Source organism: Anabrus simplex, chromosome 8 (assembly GCF_040414725.1).
Source record: "Anabrus simplex isolate iqAnaSimp1 chromosome 8, ASM4041472v1, whole genome shotgun sequence".
Lineage (NCBI taxonomy): Eukaryota > Metazoa > Arthropoda > Insecta > Orthoptera > Tettigoniidae > Anabrus > Anabrus simplex.
In genome coordinates this window covers 128,512,078-128,536,819 of record NC_090272.1, presented here as the reverse complement: position 1 = coordinate 128,536,819, position 24,742 = coordinate 128,512,078, and the positions used below count along the sequence as shown (strand labels likewise).

At 39.7% G+C, this 24,742-nt stretch overlaps 1 protein-coding gene across 3 annotated transcripts in view; it reads right to left on the bottom strand.

The window, feature by feature from the left end:
- Ac76E (adenylate cyclase type 2 Ac76E) overlaps positions 1 to 24,742 on the bottom strand; it is a 1,381,264-nt gene that overhangs the window by 183,096 nt on the left and 1,173,426 nt on the right. For all 3 annotated transcript variants that reach the window (XR_011018659.1, XM_068228989.1, XM_068228988.1), the window contains 2 exons: positions 12,859 to 13,026; positions 11,552 to 11,610 (listed from right to left, as the gene is read on the bottom strand). Coding sequence is in view for 2 of the 3 variants with exons in the window: in XM_068228989.1 (XP_068085090.1) it covers positions 11,552 to 11,610; positions 12,859 to 13,026 (227 nt within the window). In the remaining variant the exon portion in view is untranslated. The remainder of the gene's footprint in view (positions 1 to 11,551; positions 11,611 to 12,858; positions 13,027 to 24,742) is intronic.

The window sequence follows — 24,742 nt, the reverse complement described above, 5'->3', positions numbered from 1 at the left end:
TTCATCTACTAACGTTAATAAAGATGTTGATTCCCATAGGGAACCTGTAATTGTTCCAAATGAGTACAGCACACCCACTCACCATGACACATGACTAGTGCATACCGTGGAGGTCACTGCACCAGCAGTGCCAATACACTATGAGAGACTTTGTCTCATTTTCAAAAATTGATGCTTGCCTGGCCATCAGTTCACGTTTCCTATGGGAATTAACATCTTTATCATCTGATTGTGCTATTTACCAACTGATAAGCCCAACTTAGCACACTGGGGCAAAATGCTGGCAACCAGGAATGAGTTACCTGGAAAATTTATAATGTCCAATAACGGACCAACTATATTGGTATTACTAATGTTAATCCATGCCATCTCTCCACTGAAAGCTCAGAACATATCACTTAGTTGTGCATCTTGTTTCCTTGTTTCTTAAACCCCAAATATTTTCAGTCCAAAATTTGCAACATTTTCGTTTTGTCAGAAATTGTCCAGAACAAATTGTGCTGCTTTCCTTATGATCTTTTCCAATTCTCGTATCAAGTAGTCCTGGTGTGGGTCCCATGTGCTGGAACCATACTCTAATATTGGGGTCTTACCAGAAAATTATACACCCTCTTCTTTACATCCTTACTACAATCCATAAATACCCTCATAACCATGTGCAGAAATCTGTAACCTTTCTTAACCACCTCATTAATATGATTATACCAATGAATCTTAATACCTTGGTCCTTACAGTGATTCCTGTAAGGTACTATCACCCCATCAACACAATAATTGAAACTGAGAGGACTTTTCCTCTTAGTGAAACAACCTGACTTTTTATCATGTTTACCATTATATCATTGTTCACTGTGCATCTTACATTATTGTCTAGGCCCCATTGCAGTTGCTCACAATCCTGCAACTCATTACTACTCTCTATGGTATAACATCATCCACAAAAAGGCTTATGTGTGATTTCAGTTTCTTACTCATATCATATCTATATCTATATATACCGAGCTCGATAGCTGCAGTCGCTTAAGTGCGGGCAGTATCCAGTATTCGGGAGATAGTAGGTTCGAACCCCACTGTCGGCAGCCCTGAAAATGGTTTTCTGTGGTTTCCCATTTTCACACCAGGCAAATGCTGGGGCTGTACCTTAATTAAGGCCACAGCCGCTTCCTTCCCACTCCTAGCCCTTTCCTGTCCCATCATCGCCATAAGACCTATCTGTGTCGGTGCGACGTAAAGCAAGTCGCAAAAATATATCTATATATATAAAATAAGAGTTTTGTCTGTACATTGCTCAGAATTTGAAAAGAAAGGTATTTCTGTATCGGTCATGTCCATAGTAACAAGGAAATGCACCTTTTACTTTTCCGTAATTTCTGTCTGTCTGTCTGTCTATATGTATGTACACGCATCATGAGAAAATGGCTGAAGAGAATTTAATGAAAATCGCTATGTGAAGTCGGGGGATGAGCCACTACAATCTAAGCTATAAATTATTTTACTCACGCTGAGTGAGGTGGTAGTTTAGGGGAAGGACTAAAATTGAATTCTCAAATATTTATATTATTAGTGGTGCTATCGATAAATACTACATAACTAAAGTTATATAGAATTAAATATCCGATCATTTATGTAACACATTGTTACTGTACCACCTTTGATAACACAGATATTCATGAATTTGTATTTTTGTTTTCCATATCAACGCCGAGCCACAAGAAAATGGGTTAACAGAATTTAATGAAAGTTGGTATGTAGAGTCGGGGAATAAGAAACTACACTCTAAGCTATAAAAAAATGTATTCGCCCTGTATGAAATTGTAGTTTATGGGCAGGCGCCTAAAATTTAATTCTTAAATACCCATGTTACTGGTCCTATCGAAAAGTACTACATAACAAAAGTTATAGAGAATACAATTTCCGACCATTTATGTTTTATTCAATTTTACTGTACCGACTATGATAAGAGTGGTATTTCAGAGTCGGGAGAAAACTAAATGTGAAGGCCTACAATATTGAAAGCGCATAACATTGATCAACAATAACATTACATTGACCATTGTTTGTGGTGATGTTCTTTGTCTCTTATGCTGCCGCTCATCTCCGATAGATTGGATTACTGCTGCGTACCGAGTATAACAGCTTGACTGAATATTGGCGGGAAATAGCTGGGGAGTTAGAAAACTTTCTTCTTTAGCATGTCATTCCTCTGGTTCATAAATTTTCTGATACCATACTGCTGGTATGTAACTCACTGGTTCATCATAGCATTCCAGCTATTCGGTCCTTACTCTGACACACTGTTTCGAATGAGCAGTGTGCACTCTTAAGGCAGAGGCTCACTTAGTAGTAGTAGTATGACTTGGTCTAGAATTACAATTTAAGCAAATTCCAAATTATAGCACCACAATTCACTAAATAACTCAAAATTCAACCCTGAGAAGAGCCGTTTTTTAAAAAGAGCTTCTTCCTCTTCACTTTTATTAAATTCTAAATTTTTTTTTTAAAAATTAGCATTGAAGAGGGGGTTTCTCCTCTGGCTTGGAGGAAAAAATTGCCTCCAAGTCAGATAGAATTTTCCGCCACCAGAGTGTAGTGAATTGAGATTTTCCGACTCATCGGGTACTCCTAGGAAACAGATTAGTAAAAGGGCATAGTTTTTGCATTGGGACTCTCCACTACTCGAACCTCCCCCCCTTCCGAAAAATGACTAAGAGTGTTCACGGATCACGGCTGTCTGCGGCCTGGTCATTCCATCTCTGGAACTTTGGACTGTTAGATCGGCAGCGTAATACTGTTCGTTAAAAGTGAGAAAACGTGTGGTTTTTCATCTGATCAAGTATTTCATGGGAAATCATTGCTTTTACTCGCGCCATTCCTACTGATGTCATTGTAATGACCTATGTTCCTTTCAGTTGGGGAAACCACTAAGACAGTCTTTCTGAGGATGTAAAAAGGCAGATGGAGAGTGAATGTCTGCCATTATAATGCAGTTTCCCAACCTGATTGTGACTGATGGTAGGTAAGCAGGCCTACCATTACAATGAAAATTCCCTAACGTAGTCTTCATTTATGAGAAAAGACGTTTGGTGATTTCTCCATCGCGTTTCCAGGGTGGCGTTAAGAGCTATGCAATTTAAGACAGTGTTGCTCAACAACGAGTACTCTACTTAGCCTACAATTCTGTAACAATATTTAAAAATTAATTAAGAGGGTTCCTCCTATTCAATACAAAGATATTTATTGATGTGAAAGAATCACATATCATTCAAATGAGGTACTAGTTTTGGCACCAGATATGTGCCATCATCAGCCACAAAGTCAAATCGGGCAAACACAATAAAACCCTAAAACAACTTTATACACACTATAACATCTGCATGGATGAATATGAAATATGACTTTAAAACAACTTTAAAAACACACTATAACATTTGCACAGATGAATATAAAATAAAATATGGTAAATGAAGTTGCATTCCATTTTAAAATCCGTTAAAATGATGACTCCGTTGTTGTATACCCATGGCGGTTTGTCCAGCTTATATATAACTTTAGTTTTCAAAACTGTTAAATTATGCTGTGAGGTTATTGTCATATGAAGTTGACACTATGTGTGTTCTGTAGTTTGGTTCCGGAGATAAACGTGAACATGAACTTGGTAAGATCCAAAGAATTAATTCCCACTTCAATATGGGTTGAGGAACTTGGGGAAGAAATTAGAATTTGTGTCTGTTAGGCAAAAGATCGAAAGGAAAGATCAAAAAGAAAAGTCTAGAAAAACCCAGAGAATACTAGAAACAAACTCACCTTGAGCAGCCTGAGTGATCGGCGGACAGAGCTGGACTGATGGATGCAATTATAAGGTTAAGGGGCGAGGCGTAAGGGAGGAGAGGGGAGGGGTAGAGGCGGAGCAATTGTCACGGAGCTAAGGTGGAGCGGAAGGATGTGGTAGTGGGGGTAAATGATGTGGATATATACTGCGTATGGTTTGTCCTCCTCTGCAAACCATGTGACCTTGCCGCGGTGGGGAGGCTTGCGTGTCCCAATGATGCAGATAGCCGAGCCGCAGGTGCAACCATATCGGATGGGTATCTGTTGAGAGACCAGACTAACGAATGGTTCATCGAAAGGGGGGTAGCAGCCTTTCGGTTGTTGCAAGGGCGGCAGTCTAGATGATTGACTGATACGGCCTTGTAATAATACTCAGCATGGCTTAGCTGTGTTGATACTGCTACACGGCTGAAAGCAACGGGAAACTACAGCCGTAACCACCTCCCGAGGACATGCAGCTCTCTCTGTATGAAAAATGTACTGATGATGGCTTCCTCCCGGGTAAAATATTCCGGAGGTAAACTAGTCCCCCATTCGGATCTCCGGGTGGGGACTACACGAGAGGGGGCGATCATCAGGAAGATGGATACTGACATTCTGCAAGTCGGAGCGTGGAATGTTAGGAGTTTGAATCGTTGTGGTAGGTTAGAGAATCTGAAAAGGGAGATGGATAGGCTAAAGTTAGATGTAGTTGGTATAAGTGAAGTACGTTGGCAGGAAGAACAGAATTTTTGGTCAGGCGACTACCGAATTATCAACACGAAATCAAACAGGGGTAATGCAGGAGTTGGTTTAATAATGAATAAGAAAATAGGGCAGCGGATAAGCTACTACGACCAGCATAGTGAAAGAATTATTGTCGCCAAGATATACACCAAACCAATGCCCACCACAATAGTGCAGGTCTATATGCCTACTAGTTCAGCGGATGATGAAGAAATTGAAAGAATATATGAGGAGATAGAAGATTTAATACAATATGTCAAAGGTGACGAGAATCTAATTGTGATGGGAGACTGGAACGCAGTGGTAGGCCAAGGAAGAGAAGGTAGCACAGTAGGAGAATTTGGATTGGGACAAAGGAACGAAAGAGGAAGTCGGCTGGTTGAATTCTGCACTGACCATAATTTAGTCCTCGCCAATACTTGGTTCAAACACCACAAACGACGGCTGTATACGTGGACGAGACCTGGAGACACTGGAAGGTATCAAATAGACTTCATTATGATTAGGCAGAGATTCAGAAACCAGGTGTTGGATTGCAAAACTTTCCCAGGAGCAGACGTGGACTCTGACCACAACCTGTTGGTCATGAAATGCCATGTGAAGTTGAAGAAATTGAAGAAAGGAAAGAATGCAAAAAGATGGGATCTAGACAAGTTGAAAGAAAAGAGTGTGATGGATCGTTTCAAGGAACATGTTGCACAAGGACTAAATGAAAAGGCCGAAAGAAACACAGTAGAGGAAAAGTGGAGAGTCATGAAAAATGAAGTCAGTAGGGCTGCTGAAGAAATGTTAGGAAGGAAGAAAAGATCAACTAAGAATCAGTGGATAACTCAGGAGATACTGGACCTGATTGATGAACGACGAAAATACAAAAATGCTAGAAATGAAGAGGGCAGAAAAGAATACAGGCGATTAAAGAATCAAGTGGATAGAAAGTGCAAGGTAGCTAAGGAAGAATGGCTGAAGGAGAAGTGCAAGGATGTCGAAGGCTGTATGGTCCTGGGAAAGGTAGATGCTGCATACAGGAAAATCAAGGAAACCTTTGGAGAAATGAAATCTAGGTGCATGAATATTAAGAGCTCAGATGGAAAGCCACTTCTACGGAAAGAAGACAAGGCAGAAAGATGGCAGGAGCATATCCAACAGTTGTATCAAGGTAACGATGTAGATAATTTCGTTCTGGAACATGAAGAGGCTGTTGATGCTGATGAAATGGGAGACCCAATTTTGAGGTCAGAGTTTGACAGAGCTGTGAGTGACCTAAATAGGAACACGGCACCTGGAATTGATGATATTCCCTCTGAATTACTGACTGCCTTAGGAGAAACCAGCATGGTAAGGTTATTTCATTTAGTGTGCAAGATGTATGAGACAGGAGATGTCCCATCCGATTTTCGGCAGAATGTTGTTATACCTATTCCCAAGAAAGCCGGTGCTGACAGGTGTGAAAACTACCGCACTATTAGTTTAGTATCTCATGCCTGCAAAATTTTAACACGTATTATTTACAGAAGAATGGAAAAACAAGTTGAAGCTGAGGTGGGGGAAGATCAATTTGGCTTCAGAAGAAATGTAGGAACACGTGAAGCAATCCTGACTTTACGTCTGATCTTAGAGGATCGAATCAAGAAGGACAAGCCCACGTACATGGCATTCGTAGATCTAGAAAAGGCATTCGATAATGTTGATTGGACCAGGCTATTTATGATTCTGAAGATGATAGGGATCAGATACCGAGAACGAAGAATTATCTACAACCTGTATAAAAATCAGTCTGCAGTGATAAGAATCGAGGGCTTTGAAAAAGAAGCAGCAATCCAGAAAGGAGTGAGGCAAGGCTGCAGTTTGTCCCCTCTCCTTTTCAATGTTTACATAGAACAGGCAGTAAAGGAAATCAAAGAGAAATTTGGAAAGGGAATCACAGTCCAAGGAGAGGAAATCAAAACCTTGAGATTTGCCGATGATATTGTTATTTTATCTGAGACTGCAGAAGATCTCGAGAAGTTGCTGAATGGTATGGATGAAGTCTTAGGTAAGGAGTACAAGATGAAAATAAATAAGTCCAAAACAAAAGTAATGGAGTGCAGTCGAACGAAGGTAGGTGATATAGGAAATATTAGATTAGGAAACGAAGTCTTAAAGGAAGTAGATGAATATTGTTACTTGGGTAGTAAAATAACCAACGATGGCAGAAGTAAGGAGGACATAAAATGCAGACTAGCACAAGCAAGGAAGAGCTTTCTTAAGAAAAGAAATTTGCTCACTTCAAACATTGATATCGGAATTAGAAAGATGTTTTTGAAGACTTTTGTGTGGAGCGTGGCATTGTATGGAAGTGAAACATGGACGATAACTAGCTCAGAAAGAAAGAGAATAGAAGCTTTTGAAATGTGGTGTTATAGAAGAATGCTGAAGGTGAGATGGATAGATCGAATCACGAATGAAGAGATACTGAATCGAATTGGTGAGAGGAGATCGATTTGGCTAAATTTGACGAGAGGAAGAGATAGAATGATAGGACACATCTTAAGACACCCAGGACTTGTTCAGTTGGTTTTTGAAGGAAGTGTAGGTGGCAAGAACGGTAGGGGTAGACCAAGGTATGAATATGACAAACAGATTAGAGCAGATGTAGGATGCAATAGTTACGTAGAAATGAAAAGGTTAGCACAGGATAGGGTGGCATGTAGAGCTGCATCAAACCAGTCTATGGACTGATGACTCAAACACAACAACATGGTTTGAAAGATCGAATTGTTTTTAGGTGGTCTAATATTTCTTAGCCATTTAATCAAGAGATCATAAAGAATATTAGTTTTCTCGGAAATTTCATTTAAATTATAGTTAGGGTTGAAATATTGATCGCAATGAATGAAACAATTTTCGACGATGTTCATAATTGGCCCTTTTTTGCTATTTGAAGTATTTCAAAATCATGTTCTATATCAGTAAACTTATGATTAGAGTTGTGAATGTGTTGGCCTATAGCAGAAAACATGTTATATCTTACCACGTTGACGTGCTCTGAATATCTGGTTATGAAGTTGCGTCCTGTTTGTCCCACGTAGGAGGCGCTGCAGTCGATACACTTGAATCTATAGATTCCAGATTTGGAAATCTGTTAGAGGTGTTGACTGATGTTGAATTATGTATAATTTCTGAGGTCCTATTATTAGTTCTGAAGAAGATTTTTACGTTATGTTTTCGAAAATCATTGGTGATTTGATGGATACCGTTGTTGAATGTAAAAGTAGATGAAACGTTAGTTATAGGTTTTTCTTTAGTGAGAGTAGTCTTGGGCCGGTGTGTAAATTTATTGATTATCTGCTCTATAAATGATCTGCTGTAACCGTTGAATTTGGCGATTGCTCTTATAGTGTTGAGTTCGCTATTGAGGTCTTTTTTAGACATAGGTATCGTGAATGTACGATGAACCATGCTATTATACGCTGCACGTTTGTGTGTTTGAGGGTGTATGGAATCTTGACGAATAGTATTGGCAGTTTGTGTCTGTTTTCTGAAAATTCTATATGAAAGAGCAGATGGATTTCTGAGAATAGTTAAATCCAGAAAATTAATTACTTTATTATTTTCGGACTCAAGTGTAAATTTGATGTGGGGGTCAATATTGTTTAGTTCTTGCAGGGCAGAGGTCGCATTCTTGATTTCTTCATCCATTATAACAAATGTGTCGTCAACATATCTGGCCCACATGAGGATGTTTGGAAAAGTATTGCTATTTATTTTTGTATATTCCAGAAAATCTAAATAAATATCCGCTAGAATTCCCGAAGCGGGTGATCCCATAGCCAGTCCATTTTGTTGATAGATGGTTTCATCGAATTTAAAGAAATTATTGTTGATGACCAGTTTCAGAAGAGAAATAAAATCTTGTATTTCTAATTTGCTGAGAGAGCTCTGTTTATTAAAGTTATCTTCAATAATGGAGAAAAGTTTGGTTGTGGGTATGCTTGGATACATATTAACTATGTCGAAAGAATGAAGGGTATGTTTGGGTTGTACATTAAATGACTTCATTTTTTCAACTAGTTCAGTAGTGTTCTTGATGGATTTTTTAGAGAGAAATTGATAGTTCTTAGTTAAAAATCGTTGAACAAATTGCGCAATTTTATATAGGGGGCTGGGTTCATAGTTAATAATAGGCCGGATAGGGATGTCAATTTTATGTATTTTAGGGAGGGCTTTAACTGTGGGTAGACCTGGATTCATATTTAATAGTTTTGATTTTTCTTGATCTGTAAAAAGAAAAGATATATTCTTTAATGTTTGTTTTAACTGTCGCTGTATTTTCTGTGTAGGATCTTTATTGATTATTGTAAATGTGCTGTTGTTAAAAAATTCTTTGGTTTTAGATATGTAATTAGTTTTGTCCATGATAACTGTAGTATTTCCTTTATCTGCTTTTGTGACAATCAGATCATTATTTTTAATTTTCTTTTTGAGTTCTGCGATTTGTTTATGTTCGGAAGTAAAATCATTGGCATTAGAATTGATAGGGGGATTTCTTTTATTTACTTTATTAGAACTGAACATCTTATCTAATTTTCTTTTTACTTCAAATCTAATTTCATCTTGATCTTCTAGCGGCATTTTACTGATTGTAGCTTCCGACTCAATCATTAAGTTAGTGACTGTTTATTTCGTTCATATTAGGCCAATTATGCTTTGGACCCTTCGCTAAAATGACAGTTTCTGCCGTGGTTAAAATTACGTTTGAAAGATTGACAACAGGAGGATGAAAATTCTCGATTGAGTTTCTTTGCGAACTAGTTTCTTTGGGCTGAGTTTTTGATGCATTTCTGTTCATTTTTAATGCAGCTAATTTCTTCTCTAATGTAAACTGTTTTTGTGAGAGTATGTCAAACATTTTATTATAACCTGATTTAGAAATAAATTCCATTGAATGCCAGGAAGCAGATTGGCTGCTTCAAGGTGAGTCTCGTAAAGTTTACTGTTTAAAAACGATTTTTTCTTATATAAAAAACAAAGTTTGTGTTTCAACCAAATTTGAGTTCTGCGATTGGCATTGAACATCTTATCTAATTTTCTTTTTACTTCAAATCTAATTTCATCTTGATCTTCTAGCGGCATTTTACTGATTGTAGCTTCCGACTCAATCATTAAGTTAGTGACTGTTTATTTCGTTCATATTAGGCCAATTATGCTTTGGACCCTTCGCTAAAATGATGTTCAAGTTTGTGTTTCAACCAAATTTTGTTCGTTTTTTGTTGGGCTTGGACGGAATGTGGTGCGGTACGATGGTTTTTGAGCGTTCCTTTCAGAAGAATTTTTAAATATTGTAATCCCACTTCAATATGGATCATGAAATTTCTAAATATTAATACAATTCTGTATACAATGTAGAATTCCGTAGCGAAGCACGGGTACATCAGCTAGTAGCTTAATAATAAAAGAGGTCATAATTCAATCTATCATAACCTCCATATAAAAAATCAAGATAATAACTCTCCGCAGATGAGGAAACTGCATCTCTCATGCTCGGTGGTGTCTATCAAGGGAGACAGTGCTTTCATTTCTAGATTTTACTTTGGTGCAACTGGATTGGCTGGAAATCAAATTAAGAAAACTAATTAAAAAAATTTAAGATATAACTAAATTTATTTAAACAGAGATAAGAAGCTATGTCTATACCTAAAGTGGACTGCAGAGCGTGGTTATCTGCTGAAATAAGGGCAGAAAATGTTTTATCATTACGATGTGGTAGATTGTAGTTTCCAACAAGGAGTAATAAATAGTCGTTGAGATTTGATATAATGTTTTCAACAGTAATGCAATTGTCAATATATTTTGGACAGGAGACCTGAGGGGAATGTATTATAGCACCAAGAATTAATTTTGTGGTGTTAAAAGTCAGGGACACAAACAGCTAAAAACGTTTCTAGCTGTGCTACTACATGGTATCAGAGTGTGTTTAAACATCTAATTAATACAGATCATTACACCTCCATAGGATGCTTTAGTATCTGTTGAAGGAGATCTATCACATCTGAAGATAGAGAATATCTCAAGTCGTAGCTTGTAACTATTGTTTTCTTTTAAAACAGACTGATAATGGAATTATGCAAGGATACAATTACATCCACTTAAAGCAAACTCCATACAATCAAAGTCACTATGATAATAAGACCAAATGCAATATTATATGAATCAGGCTCCAATTAATCACCCATGATAATGTTTGTGCATTTAAGTCAATTGTAACTTGCTTTATATTTGATTTTAATGTTCATGAGTGATGATGTGAATTGTAATTTAATAGTCATTGAGGACCATTTGGATTAACATCTATGGTTTGAAAGACCAGAGATGGTGTTCGACAGTCTATGCTATTAAGGCTAGACATCATTGTTGGCGTGGTATGTGGACTGCGATTGTCTTTTGCTGGAAAGCACTGATTATTCTTATTGTTGATTAACTCCTTTGCTTTTAACAGATGATTTTAAATTAAATGTCCACCCATGATGTAATAATTAAATGGCCTCAAAGTCAGTAAATGTAGGAAGCAGTTCCAGATATTTCGTACATTTGTCTTTCTCATTTTTAGTTTGTTGTTTCATTCTTACCCATCCTTATTCACATTTTATTCAGTTGATGAGGACATATTAGATATTAGACCTTTGCAATCTATCCAGTATCCATGTAATCAAGTCACAAACCTGGGAGATGAGTATCTTGATTCTATGACTCAAGCAATGACCAGAGCGAACAACAAAACATGAATGGGTAGAGTTTTGAATTATTGCTCAAAACATGGTGAAGTATCTTAAATTATAGTGCTATAAATTACTGGATAGATTCTTTTATTTTAATATTGTCGATTTAACTGGCCATTTCATAATCTATCCAAGAGTTTTGAGCAGGCCACTTAAAAAGGTGACCACTGTATAATATTTTCTGACGAGATAGTTTATATTGCAGGAATTGTATACTATAGGAATGTTATTTTGGAACTTACTTGCATTCGAGACATGTTGTTTTACTTGGTAGCAGGTTAGACTCGATCATAGAGATGCTCTGGAACAAACGGAAGGGATGAATATTATAATCATTGCAATTTGAATCAAAATATCTTAGGGTGCATATGTTATGTAATGTCTTTAGAGCAAATTTATATGTTTGTTAAATTTTTCAACTTTTATAGTATTTGGGATGCCTTTAAGTCTCTGGAAAATGCTTGTCTGAAGCTTTCCGCCTTAGCCAGCCACAGACAAAAAGATGCTTATTTGGATGAGGAAACAATAGATCTGAAAAATGATCCTTATTCATTTTAGAGGAAAAATCAGTAAGAATACAGCTTACTATTGCCAACAGTTCGACGATGTTTGCCTAGTACAGAAAATTAAGTTTCAAGTGAATATAAAATTTCAAGTTCAGAAAATGTAGTGACTGAACATCATCACTGTTTGAGAGGTCATGCCAATGCGTAGGTGTTTTTGCGCCAAAATTTATAACCACAATTTAAAGGTTAGATGTGAGGCTTTTCAAGGGTTTGCTCTACAAAAACCAGCATTTCGTCTTAGACCTAACACTGGACTCATCAGCAAGGGGCGCGTATACTTCTCTGACTTAAATGGCATTGTCTTTACCTTATAAAACAGTGCTAAGTTTAAGTCAATAATGACATTTTATTCTTTAACAATATATTGTATTCTACAACTTTGTTTGTTGGTGGGTGACGGAGTAGAGAGGTTGAGGAAAAAACATTTATTGCACCCCTCAGGTATCAAAAGTTCTACTGTATGAATTTTGTCAATTAGTCACAGAGAAGGTCCACGTTCAGGAATGAGCAGAGGGTGTAGTATAATAGAGTTTAGTGCAAAATCATATCTGGCTGCAAAATACAAGGTCAGGGTACAAAATATGTGTGGCTGCTGACTGCAGTGGAACAACACCACTAAAACAAGGCCTTATGGTAAAATTAATTGGTTCCAGAGAAAAATGGCTGTTTCCTTTGGTGACCGTGAAATGGAAGTGACCATTTCCACATGTTTTACTGTATTAACAGGAGACTGATAATGTGATTTAATAATCATCACACAGAGGTAAACAGATTAGTAAAGCTCAGGTAATAAAACAAATGGTGTAGATGCTGTAACAATGCATATTATCAGCCAAGGTTTGCTGTACCAAGCCGGTGTTTCACTTTAGGAGCTTGGAGCATCTTTAGTTTCCTAGTACTCTCAAAATATGTGTCACATCATCCACGACTGCGATGTTACAGGGTTGGATTATGCATGTTTAATATTTAAATAATCAACTCACTGTTAGTCCAATATTCTTGGCCAATGTGCTCTCAGCAATGTTGGCAAATGGTTTATCAGCACCCCAACATTCCACATACTTGGTCATCTTGCTTAGGGAGCGATTCTTTGACACAGCACCATCTGCCTTCAGAGACATCGAGTTCTCTGCTGAAGCTCCCTCTCCTTTCTGAAACACCAACATAACTCTTTAACAAGGAACAAGTACAGAGAATAAACCACTAAAAACCATGTCAAAGAACTGTACCACTTACATCTGAAGACAAACCTATGAATGTGTGGACATAATTACATAATTACAAATGGTCATAAACTGATCTTTGAACATCATTAATTAAAAATATTCACACTGAAAATAAGTACTTAAAAGAGTAACATAAGCAGCCTCTAGTAAAAGAGGTGAAGAGTGAATGTCCCTTAATCATTCTGCAGTACTGTTGATCTACCTAGACACTGAAATGTTAGATACTTCAATATTTATTATCAAGTTACTAAGCAAGTTCAGTGAATAATGCACATCCTTTTTAATATGGATATGTTTTTGGGCTATGAGTCTATCTGGAATTTGTGTCATCTATTTAGCATGGACAATTTTGCATGGACAGAAAACCAACACCATGGCAACCACTGTTCGTTGTCTATCTATATTAAGTCGTCGTCGTCATCATCATCATCATCATCATCATCATCATCATCATCATCATCATCATCATCATCATCATCATCATATTCTTCTTCTTTTTTATCATCATCATCATCATCATTAAGAATCTGTACTCGATCTCTCATCTTCTAAGCCCAAAAAAATCCATGATTCTATGGTTTCCCATATAGCGGAGAAATTTACGTATATTTTCCTTTTGTTGTTGTTGTTGAGAAATGAAGTGTTGTAAAAGGAACAATTTTTATATAAAGAATAGTGGCTACTAAACTTGACATCACTGTGGGTAGTGCTATTATTATTATTCTCTGTTCGTTATGCCCATTCAAAGAGTGTGCTGGAACTTGTTCGTTGGCCTGATGGTTTTCGCCTTCTTACCCTCCCAGAATCTCTTCATGAATGCACTGTGTTGCATCTTGCGTTCCGTGGACCATTTCCTACCAGTTTTCTTTTAAAATTTCTCCACAAATAATAATTATTATTATTGCCTGCCTCTGTGGTGTAGTGGTTAGTGTGATTAGCTGCCACCCCTGGACGCTCGGGTTTGATTACCGACTCTGCCACGAAATTTGAAAAGTGGTACGAGGGCTGGAACAGGGTCCACTCAGCCTTGTGAGGTCAACTGAGTAGAGGAGGGTTCGATTCCCACCTCACCCATCCTCGAAGTGGCTTTCTGTGGTTTCCCACTTCTCCTCCATGCAAATGCTGGAATGGTATCTAACTTAAGGCCACAGCCGCTTCCTTCCCCATTCCTTGCCCATCCCTTTCAATCTTCCCATCTCCCATAAGGCCCCTGTTCAACATAGCAGGTGAGGCCGCCTGGGCTAGGTACTGGTCCTCCTCCCCAGTTGTATACACGAACAAATGTCTCATGCTCCAGGACACTGTCCTTGAGGCAGTAGAGATGGGATCCCTGAGTCTGAGGAAAAAACCAACCCTGGATGGTAAACAGATTAAGAAAGAAAGAAAGGTAGAAAGAAAGAAGAAAAATATTATTATTATTATTATTATTATTATTATTATTATTATTATTATTATTATTATTATTATTATTATTATTATTATTTCGTGTGGCTATTGCTATTATGGCCGGGCTGAGTGGCTCAGATGTGTGAGGCGCTGGCCTTCTGGCCCTAACTTGGCACGTAAAGGAACTCCTGTGAGAGTAAATTCCGGTACCTCATTGTCTCCGAAAACTAATATAATTATTATAAAACGATTATGACATTCTAGTGTTACATACTATTGAAGGCATATTATTGTGCTGGAGTACAGTGTTATATGTGGTATGAGCTGTAGGAATGTTGGGAATAACACAAACACCCAGTCCCGAAGACACCAGAATGTTGGCCGGCAGTGTAGGAGAGGTGGTGGTATACAATTTCAAATTACCACCACCACCACCACCACTGCTGGTTTTAGGTCCCGCTAACTACTTTAACGGTTTTCGGAGATGCCTAGGTGCCGGAATTTATGTGCCGGTAAATGTACCAGCACGAAGCTGACGTATTTGAGCACCTTCAAATACCGCCGGACTGAGCCAGGATCAAACCTGCCAAGTTGGAGTCAGAAGGCCAGTGCCTCAACTGTCTGAAACACTCAGCCCGACTAATCACTAGATCGCGTGCCAAAGCCTGGATCAAATCCATATCTCTCCATGTGCTCATATGAATGTTGATGGTGATTTTTCTGTTGGATGGGGACATAAAGTCTTGAGCAGACCCCTGGGTGCTATTTGACAGCAGTAATCTATGTGCCGGCACTAGGCTTCACCTTCTCACTTCCTACTACAGTATATATAATATCATGCATTTCATCACATTAATCCTCTGATGGGGCTGACGTTAGGAAGGGCATCCGGTCGTAAAACTCGCTATGATGATTCATCTCACTTCATACTCGACCTCGTAGAGAAACGGGACAAGGTTTAGACGTAAGTTACATTGAATTGGTCGATAACGGGTGATTTGCACGCACTTTATAGTTGTGACGGCAGTTGTGTCAAACCTGTAGCTTAGATCCTTTCCAAGAAAACAAATGTGACCTAGGCACCATAGCTGATCTGGTAAAAAAAATCTACCGAGGAAGTTGGCTTTGCGGTTAGGGTTGCATGGTTGCATAGCTGTGAGCTTGTATTTGGGAGATGGTGGTTTCAATCCCACCATCGGCAGACCTGAAGATTGTTTTCCATGCGTTCCCCACTTTCACGCCAGGCAAATGCTGGGGCTATACCTAATCAAGGCCAAGGCCGCTTCCTCTCCAATCCTTGACTTTTCCCGTTGTCCGAAGCCGATGTGACAGGGCGACATTAAAACACTAGAAAGAGAGAGAGAGAGAGAGAGAAAGATAGAAAAAAAGAGTACCTGACGCGAAATCATAAGGTTGTCAGCTCGGATCCCACTGGTGTCTGGTTGGCCATTTATTATTTTTTTTATTTTTCACATCTCTTCGGTACATACTGCATGTACTAAGGGTTACTATCGTTTGTCACGGAATGACCAATACCTAGTTTTGAAGACTCAACACGGTGATCAACCATATAAATGCTGAGCGAAATCTGAAAAGCTGGCCCCGCGGTGTGGGAGTAGCGTGCCTGCCTCTTACCCGGAGGCCTCGGTTCGATTTCCGGCCAGGTCAGGGATTTTTACCTGGATCTGAGGGCTGCTTTGAGGTCTACTCAGTCTACGTGATTACAATTGAGGAGCTATCTGATGGTGAGATGACGACCCCGGTCTAGAAAGTCAAGAATAACGGCTGAGATGATTTGTCGTGTTGACCACACGACACCTCGTAATCTGCAGGCCTTCAGGCTGAGCAGCAGTCGCTTGGTAAGCCATGGCCAGGGCTGTTGCACCGTGTTTTTTTTTTTTTTTGAAATTGGAAAAGTTAAGAATACCTCGGTTATAAGGTTGTTGAGCGAAAACGGCAAGGAATAAATCTAGAAGAGTGGAAGTGGGAAGAAAACAAGTATGATTAGGTCAAGAGACGTAAGAAAGGTGCTTAGCACAATAAGTATAATTTAAGCGATTCTCGTCTCTTCTTTCGGACCTCTGTGTGGGTTACGTAGACCCGGATGATCTCTGGAATTTCATGCTTATTTCTATTTTCAATAGGTTTAGGGTAAATGAAGAGTATAATTTGGTTCCCATTAGTATATACAGTACACTGTTATTATTAAAACATAAAAATATATATGTACATACCCACGACTATTTCACTGCACACATGACTTTCTTCAGTGGCGTTTTGGTTGAACTTGTCGTTACCTGTTGAGGTCCAGGGCTGACACCAAACAATGTCGAGTGTTATGTCTGTTAAGTCTGAATTATCTTGTCCAATTACTCTTGGGAAGGAAATGCGAACGACAGGAAGCATGACCAACAAATGGCAAATAAGTTAATATGGGAAGGACAGCTGATTCAGAAAGTGATGGAACCAACCAGAGGGAAAAATATCCTGGATGTGGTGCTGATAAAACCAGATGAGCTCTATAGGGAAACTGAAGTAATAGATGGTATTAGTGATCATGAAGCTGTTTTTGTGGTAGTTAAAAATAAATGCGATAGAAAGGAAGGTCTTAAAAGTAGGACTGTTAGGCAGTACCATATGGCTGATAAAGCAGGTATGAGGCAGTTTCTAAAAAGTAACTATGATCGGTGGAAAACGGTAAATAAAAATGTAAACAGACTCTGGGATGGGTTTAAAGAAATTGTTGAGGAATGCGAAAACAGGTTTGTACCTTTAAGGGTGGTAAGGAATGGTAAAGACCCACCTTATTATAATAGAGAAATAAAGAGACTAAGAAGGAGGTGCAGACTGGAAAGAAATAGAGTTAGAAATGGCTGTGGAAGTAAGGAGAAATTGAAGGAACTTACTAGGAAATTGAATCTAGCAAAGAAGGCAGCTAAGGATAACATGATGGCAAGCATAATTGGCAGTCATACAAATTTTAGTGAAAAATGGAAGGGTATGTATAGGTATTTTAAGGCAGAAACAGGTTCCAAGAAGGACATTCCAGGAATAATTAATGAACAAGGGGAGTGTGTATGTGAGGATCTTCAAAAGGCGGAAGTATTCAGTCAGCAGTATGTAAAGATTGTTGGTTACAAGGATAATGTTGAGATAGAGGAAGAGACTAAGGCCAAAGAAGTAATAAAATTTACATATGATAACAATGACATTTACAATAAGATACAAAAGTTGAAAACTAGAAAAGCGGCTGGAATTGATCAGATTTCTGGGGATATACTAAAGACAATGAGTTGGAATATAGTACCATATCTGAAGTACTTATTTGATTATTGTTTGGTCGAAGGAGCTATACCAGATGAATGGAGAGTTGCTATAGTAGCCCCTGTGTATAAAGGAAAGGGTGATAGACATAAAGCTGAAAATTACAGGCCAGTAAGTTTGACATGCATTGTATGTAAGCTTTGGGAAGGCATTCTTTCTGATTATATTAGACATGTTTGTGAAATTAATAACTGGTTCGATAGAAGGCAATTCGGTTTTAGGAAAGGTTATTCCACTGAAGCTCAACTTGTAGGATTCCAGCAAGATATAGCCAGATATCTTGGATTCTGGAGGTCAAATGGACTGTATCGCGATTGACATGTCTAAAGCATTTGATAGGGTGGATCATGGGAGACTACTGGCAAAAATGAGTGCAATTGGACTAGACAAAAGAGTGACTGAATGGGTTGCTATATTTCTAGAAAATAGATCTCAGAGAGTAGAGTAGGTGAAGCTTTGTCTGACCCTGTAATAGTTGAGAGGGGAGTTCCTCAGGGCAGTGTTATCGGACCTTTATGTTTTCTTATATATATAAATGATATGAGTAAAGGAGTGGAATCAGAGGTAAGGCTTTTTGCGGATGATGTTATTCTCTATAGAGTGATAAATAAGTTACAAGATTGTGAGCAACTGCAACGTGACCTCGAAAATGTTGTGAGATGGACAGCAGACAATGGTATGTTGATAAACGGGGCTAAAAGTCAGGTTGTGAGTTTCACAAATAGGAAAAGTCCTCTCAGTTTTAATTACTGCATTGATGGGGTGAAAGTTCCTTTTGGGGATCATTGTAAGTATCTAGGTGTTAATATAAGGAAAGATCTTCACTGGGGTAATCACATAAATGGGATTGTAAATAAAGGGTACCGATCTCTGCACATGGTTATGAGGGTGTTCAGGGGTTGTAGTAAGGATGTAAAGGAGAGTGCATATAAGTCTCTGGTAAGACCCCAACTAGAGTATGGTTCCAGTGTATGGGACCCTCACCAGGATTACCTGATTCAAGAACTGGAAAAAATCCAAAGAAAAGCAGCTCGATTTGTTCTGGGTGATTTCCGACAAAAGAGTAGCGTTACAAAAATGTTGCAATGTTTGGGTTGGGAAGAATTGAGAGAAAGAAGAAGAGCTGCTCGACTAAGTGGTATGTTCCGAGCTGTCAGCAGAGAGATGGTGTGGAATGACATTAGTATACGAATAGGTTTGAATGGCGTTTATAAAAGTAGGAAAGATCACAATATGAAGATAAAGTTGGAATTCAAGAGGACAAACTGGGGCAAATATTCATTTATAGGAAGGGGAGTTAGGGATTGGAATAACTTACCAAGGGAGATGTTCAATAAATTTCCAATTTCTTTGAAATCATTTCGGAAAGGGCTAGGAAAGCAACAGATAGGGAATCTGCCACCTGGGCGACTGCCCTAAATGCAGATCAGTATTGATTGATTGATTGATTGTTTTAGCTTCAGACGATTATGGCCGGGCTGAGTGGCTCAGATGTTTGGCAGTATTTGAAGGTGCTCAAATACGTCAGACTCATGTCAGTAGATTTACTGGTACATAGAAGAACTCCTGCGAGACCAAATTCTGGTACCTTGGCGTCTCCAAAACCGTAAAAAGTAGTTAGTGGGACGTAAAAGCCATTAACATTATTATAAAATGATTATGATATTCTAATGTTATATACTATGGAAGACTTCATGCAAGCAACCTGGTACCTGAAAGTGGCTAACTATTGCTCAGCAACCATATTCTGCCATGTTCTGTGGTCTTCTTAGACCCTTCCATTGTGGTTCGTCATTTCTAAAGACAGTCTTCACATTAAGGAACCAACACAGCATTTACTTTTCCAAGCACCTTGCTTGACAGGAAGTTATCTATAGAGTCCAGATCTATCAAATTGGGACCTTTTTTTTCTCTTTTAAGTTCTGATTGTAATGTTGTTATATACGAGGTTTGGGGCAAAAGTCATGACAACTATTTTTTTCTTGAAGATACCAGTCCGGTTGGAAAATGTGACATATACAGATGAAAGGACAAGGTGTTAACTACATGTGTGGACAAAGAATAGCACTGAAATATCGTAATACACTAATTTATTATGGTAGTATACAGGGCAATATGGCCTTACCGGTGCAAAAGAATGACCACACAGTACACATAAAGTTGACATGACAAACCTGGGCCTAAAGACCCTCAAAGTAGTCCCCTGCTGCTGACACCACACGCTGCCAACGATCTGGGAGGCGCTGAATACCATCTGCCTCAGCATTTGCCGCACCATGTGTGAATCGGGTGACCCGTTGGCGCACAGCATTAGCAATGTCCTCTCGTGTTGCAAACCGCCTACCACGTAGTGGTTCGGTTCCTTAACCTTTTAAATGAGATCAAAGTCACAGGATGAAACGTCGGGAGAGTACTGTGGGTGCTCCAATTCTTCCCATCCCCAACGTCGCAGTAGGTGCCCTACATAATCTGCTTTATGTGGTTTTGCATTTTCATGCAGGATTATTGCACTGTCCACAAGATCCGGACGTTGCTCCCGAACGCCACGTTGTACCTGTCGCACCAGGAAGTCCCTGTAGTACTGTGCGGTTACTGTTCTGCCTTGTGGAACAAAGTGGCGAACAATGACACTCCTGACGTCTTACGTGACGATCACCATCAATATGACTGGGGAAGAATTCTGACGGACCTTCTGCCTCCTTGGTGATCCAGCATGTCGCCACTCCGCGGACTGACGTTTCAGTTCTGGTTCTTATGCCCTGGCCCAACATTCATCGATGGCGATTATTCGTGACAAGAATTGATCGCCGTCCTGTTGCCAGCGTCTAAGGTGGCCGGAGCATATTGCATAGCGTACCCACCGTGATGCGATTTTGCGCAGTTGCAGCTCATTATGCAATATTCTGTGGATGGTGCGTTTCTCAATGCCACATGCCCTCTCTAACTCCAGTAGCATCCATCGTCTGTCTTCATCCAGGAGCTGCTCGTCGATGGCACGTGCCACGTCGGTCCGCACAATGACAGGTCGTTCCGAACGTTGTTCGTCACTGATTGATACACATCCTTGCTGAAACTTCCCTACCCACCGTGCTACTGTACGGTGTGGTAGGGCATTATTCCCAAGGGCTTCCACTAATTCACTGTGACATTCCATCGCATTTCTCCCTCGGAGAACGGCTATTTTGATGTAGGCGTGCTTCTCAACACGGGTTACTTCCATTTTGCACGACAGTCACCAACTGACTGATTTCACAGCCCTCACTGCGCTACTCCCAGCTATCACAGAGCCATCTGTTGTTCTGCATACACACTAGGCATGCAGAACTTCCACACGACACATACGTTTGTGATCCGTTCATATATCTACAAGAAGAAAAATAGTTGCCATGACTTTTGCCCCAATCCTCGTATTTGTCTTTTGGTTGTACAGTTTGTATTTGTATGTATATTTTAGTGCTTCTTATACGATAAATACACTCACGTTAAAAAAAACAGAGCACCTTGAAAGACTAGAGATAGGAAGTTCATATTCACTGGACATGTTCATTAGTATATTCAGCTGAAACGATTAGCATTTCAATCACCTAGGTTCAGCATGTGTCCTGTTGCCTAGTAGGCACTGGGTCCTCCATGGGCACTGATAAATATTGTTCCATGCGTGATGGCATCAACACGCATAAGGGGCGAATGGCATCATGGGGTATTACCATCCATGCTGAATTCACCTGGTTCCACAGTTCATTGTTGGTGTTTGGCATTGGGTCACAGCACCGCATCCGCCATTTCACCATACCCCACACATTTTCGATTGGCCACAAGTCCGGTGATCGGGCGGGCCAGGGCAACAGTCTGACATCTTGTGACAACAACATGTGGTAGTAACATGTGGTCGCGCACTGTCCTGCTGAAATATGGCGTCTGAGGTGTCGTGCAGAAAGGGTATGGCTACAGGTCGCAGGATGTGATTCACGTACGTCAAACTGGTCATCCACCAACTGTGATTTGTGGTTTAACCCAATAGCACTCTACACCATAAGGCCTTGAGGTGGCACTGTATGTCTGGTGCAAATGTAGTCAATGTGATGCCTCTCCCTCTGTCTGCGGCGAACCAAAATAGGCCATCATTTTCAAACAAACAGGACCTGGATTTGTCCGAAAACACTATGTGCTGCCATTCCTGTCCCCAGCAACGTCGTTCCATACACCATTGCAGTCTAGCATGTTTATGCACATTAATCAAAGGTAGGCGGAGAAGTGGACGATGCGCTTGTAACCCGGACCGTATTAAACAACGACGGACCGTCACTCCTAATAGTGTACGATGTGTTACAATGTTTCAGTGTTGTGCCAGAGTCGAGGAGGATGCATCTGTCCTGCAATGCCATTCGGATGAGGTGAGGATCTTCTCGGAGTGTGGTCTAGTTGGTGCGACCAGACCATCTCGTCGTGTCTACGGCCTTCTGTGAACCATTTTGTACACACCCCTTGCACTGCCGACACACTTCGTCCCACACGAGAAGCAATTTCCTGGATGGAGGCATCACGTTCTTTCATGCACCATGGCTAAATGTTTAGCGTGCTGGCCTTTGGTAAGAGGGGTCCTTGGGTTTGATTCTCGGCAGGGTCGGCAATTTTAACCATAATTTGTTAATTCCACTGACACTGGGGCTGAGTGTATGTGTCGTCTTCATCATCATTTCATCCTCATCACGACGCGCAAGTTGCCTACGGGAGTCAGATCAAAAGACCTGCATCTGGTGAGCCGAACTTGTCCTCGGACACTCTCGGGAAAAAAAGCCATAGACCATTTCATTTCATGTCAGTAATGTGCCCTCTTTCAAACTCACTCATTTGACGGTACGGTTCTCGCATACTTTTGCGAGGCATCCTGCGTGTCTGCTCAAGTCACACTGATCCATTACCTTCGGTTTATAGCGACTACAAGAGCCGCAGGCATATTTTACCAGTCGGTGGTGGTGCGCCAAGATATCTATGTGGAACTTGAACCTGAGGACCGACATAGTTCAAATGCTAATCATTTCTTCAGAACATACCTACTAACGCACATGTCCTGTAAATATAAACTTCCTATCTCTAGTCTTTCAAGGTGTTCTGGTTTTCATGAACATGAATAAATAAATAAATAAATAAATAAATAAATAAATAAATAAATAAATAAATAAATAAATAAATAAATAAATAAATAAATAAATAAATAAATAAAAAATAACATAATCCCGACTGTTGACTAACCCTGGACCAATAGTACGCGATATATGCAAGTTATGTTTTCATGTTCTAATAATAATATTTAGCCTACTAATGGTATCAAAATTACCGAGCAGATTGGCCGTGCGTGTTAACGTGCTACGGCTATGGAACCAAGCTATGCATTCGTGAGGCGTGTGTGTTCGAACCCCACCGTCGGCTGTCCTGAGAATGGTTTTCTGTGGTTACCCATTTTCATTTCCAGGCAAATGCCGGAACTGTTCCAGTTCATAGGCAACAGCTGATTCCTTCCAAATCTCATTCACCATAATTCACTACGTCTTCATTAGCTCCTCAGCTGAGGTTGCCATCAGAAAGGGCATCTGGTCGCAAAAACAAGCCATACAAATTCATTCTATCTCATCCCCGACCCCGTACAAGAAACAGGACTAAGGGGTAGACAAAAAAACTGTACCAGTGGTACACCTCCCCCGGCTCCTCTACGACCATCTATGCCAACGGACTTGAACTTTTAAAAACTTACTTCTTCAGTGGTGAGATGGCTCTGCCATCTATTTAATAATGCTCCCTACTGGACTAAAAACAAACTGCCGGATAGAGTAATATTTATTTTGGGAGTTGGTAAGCCTTTTTCTGAGGATTGTTTCTTTTAATGTACCGAAGTTGTCAAAACTTCAGCTGGTTCCTCCTCTATTGTTATCTACCTATCAGATGCTTGCAAATATGTTCTCTAGCCAATCAAACCCAGGTGTTTGTAGGAGAATTCAACCTATAAGCAAAGTGTAGTTACAATGTGATCTGGAAGCTTCCCCTTCGGAACTATAAAAGCAGGGCACTTCACGGCCGTCTTGTCTCAATTGCTTCAGTGCTTGGGAGTGCGATTTGACGGAGGCCTAGGAGCAGGGGCACGGCCTCTTTGAAGAACATCCAGTGATACAAGGTAATGGCGGAATTTACCTAAACATGTGATAGTGCTTGCGGGTAGTTTGAGGGGAAGGTCTCAGCCGTTTTCTTTTAATGTAATTTTGTATACTGGTGGTTTAAATGTAAGATTTTCGGCGGAGTCTGAGGACTCTAGTTCTATTCCCTACTGGGAAATATGTAATACAAGGGAACAAAGAGTGTTGACCCTCTGCCGTCTCCCATTCGACCTTGCAATTGGGTGACTAAAGTTTTCAACCTATACATTTTGTAAATCTTGTATCCGCTTTAAATGTTCCTCCTGTAGTCACCCCTTTGTAGTATAGGTTTATCCTTTGTATCTTTGGACCTTAAGCCCACTTAGGTTTCTAGTAAGTTCTATGAGGAGTGCTGGTGATTCGCCTCCTTGTCTTTTGTTGATGGTCGGTTATGTGCAACCTTTTACTTTTACTTTTAAGGCCATGTAGTATGGGTAATTATGTCCCTGTTTATTCTGCACTATTCATAGGGTAACTGTTTCTTCGTTTTAGTTCCCTTTGAGAACAGCGCATACTATTATTGTTGAGCAATGATGACAACTTTGAAGTGGGGTCACCCGATGGGTTGCCTAGTGTAATTTTAAGTGCGTCATAAGAAACTGATCGCCTCTTCGAGGCTAGACTCTTGTATTTTGGGAGCTCAGACTCCTGTGAAGTATACCTGCTTAGAGCAAATCTTGCTCTTTCAAAATGTTGTACATTTCAGGAGCAATAATACTCTTCCCTATGTAATTTAACGACTA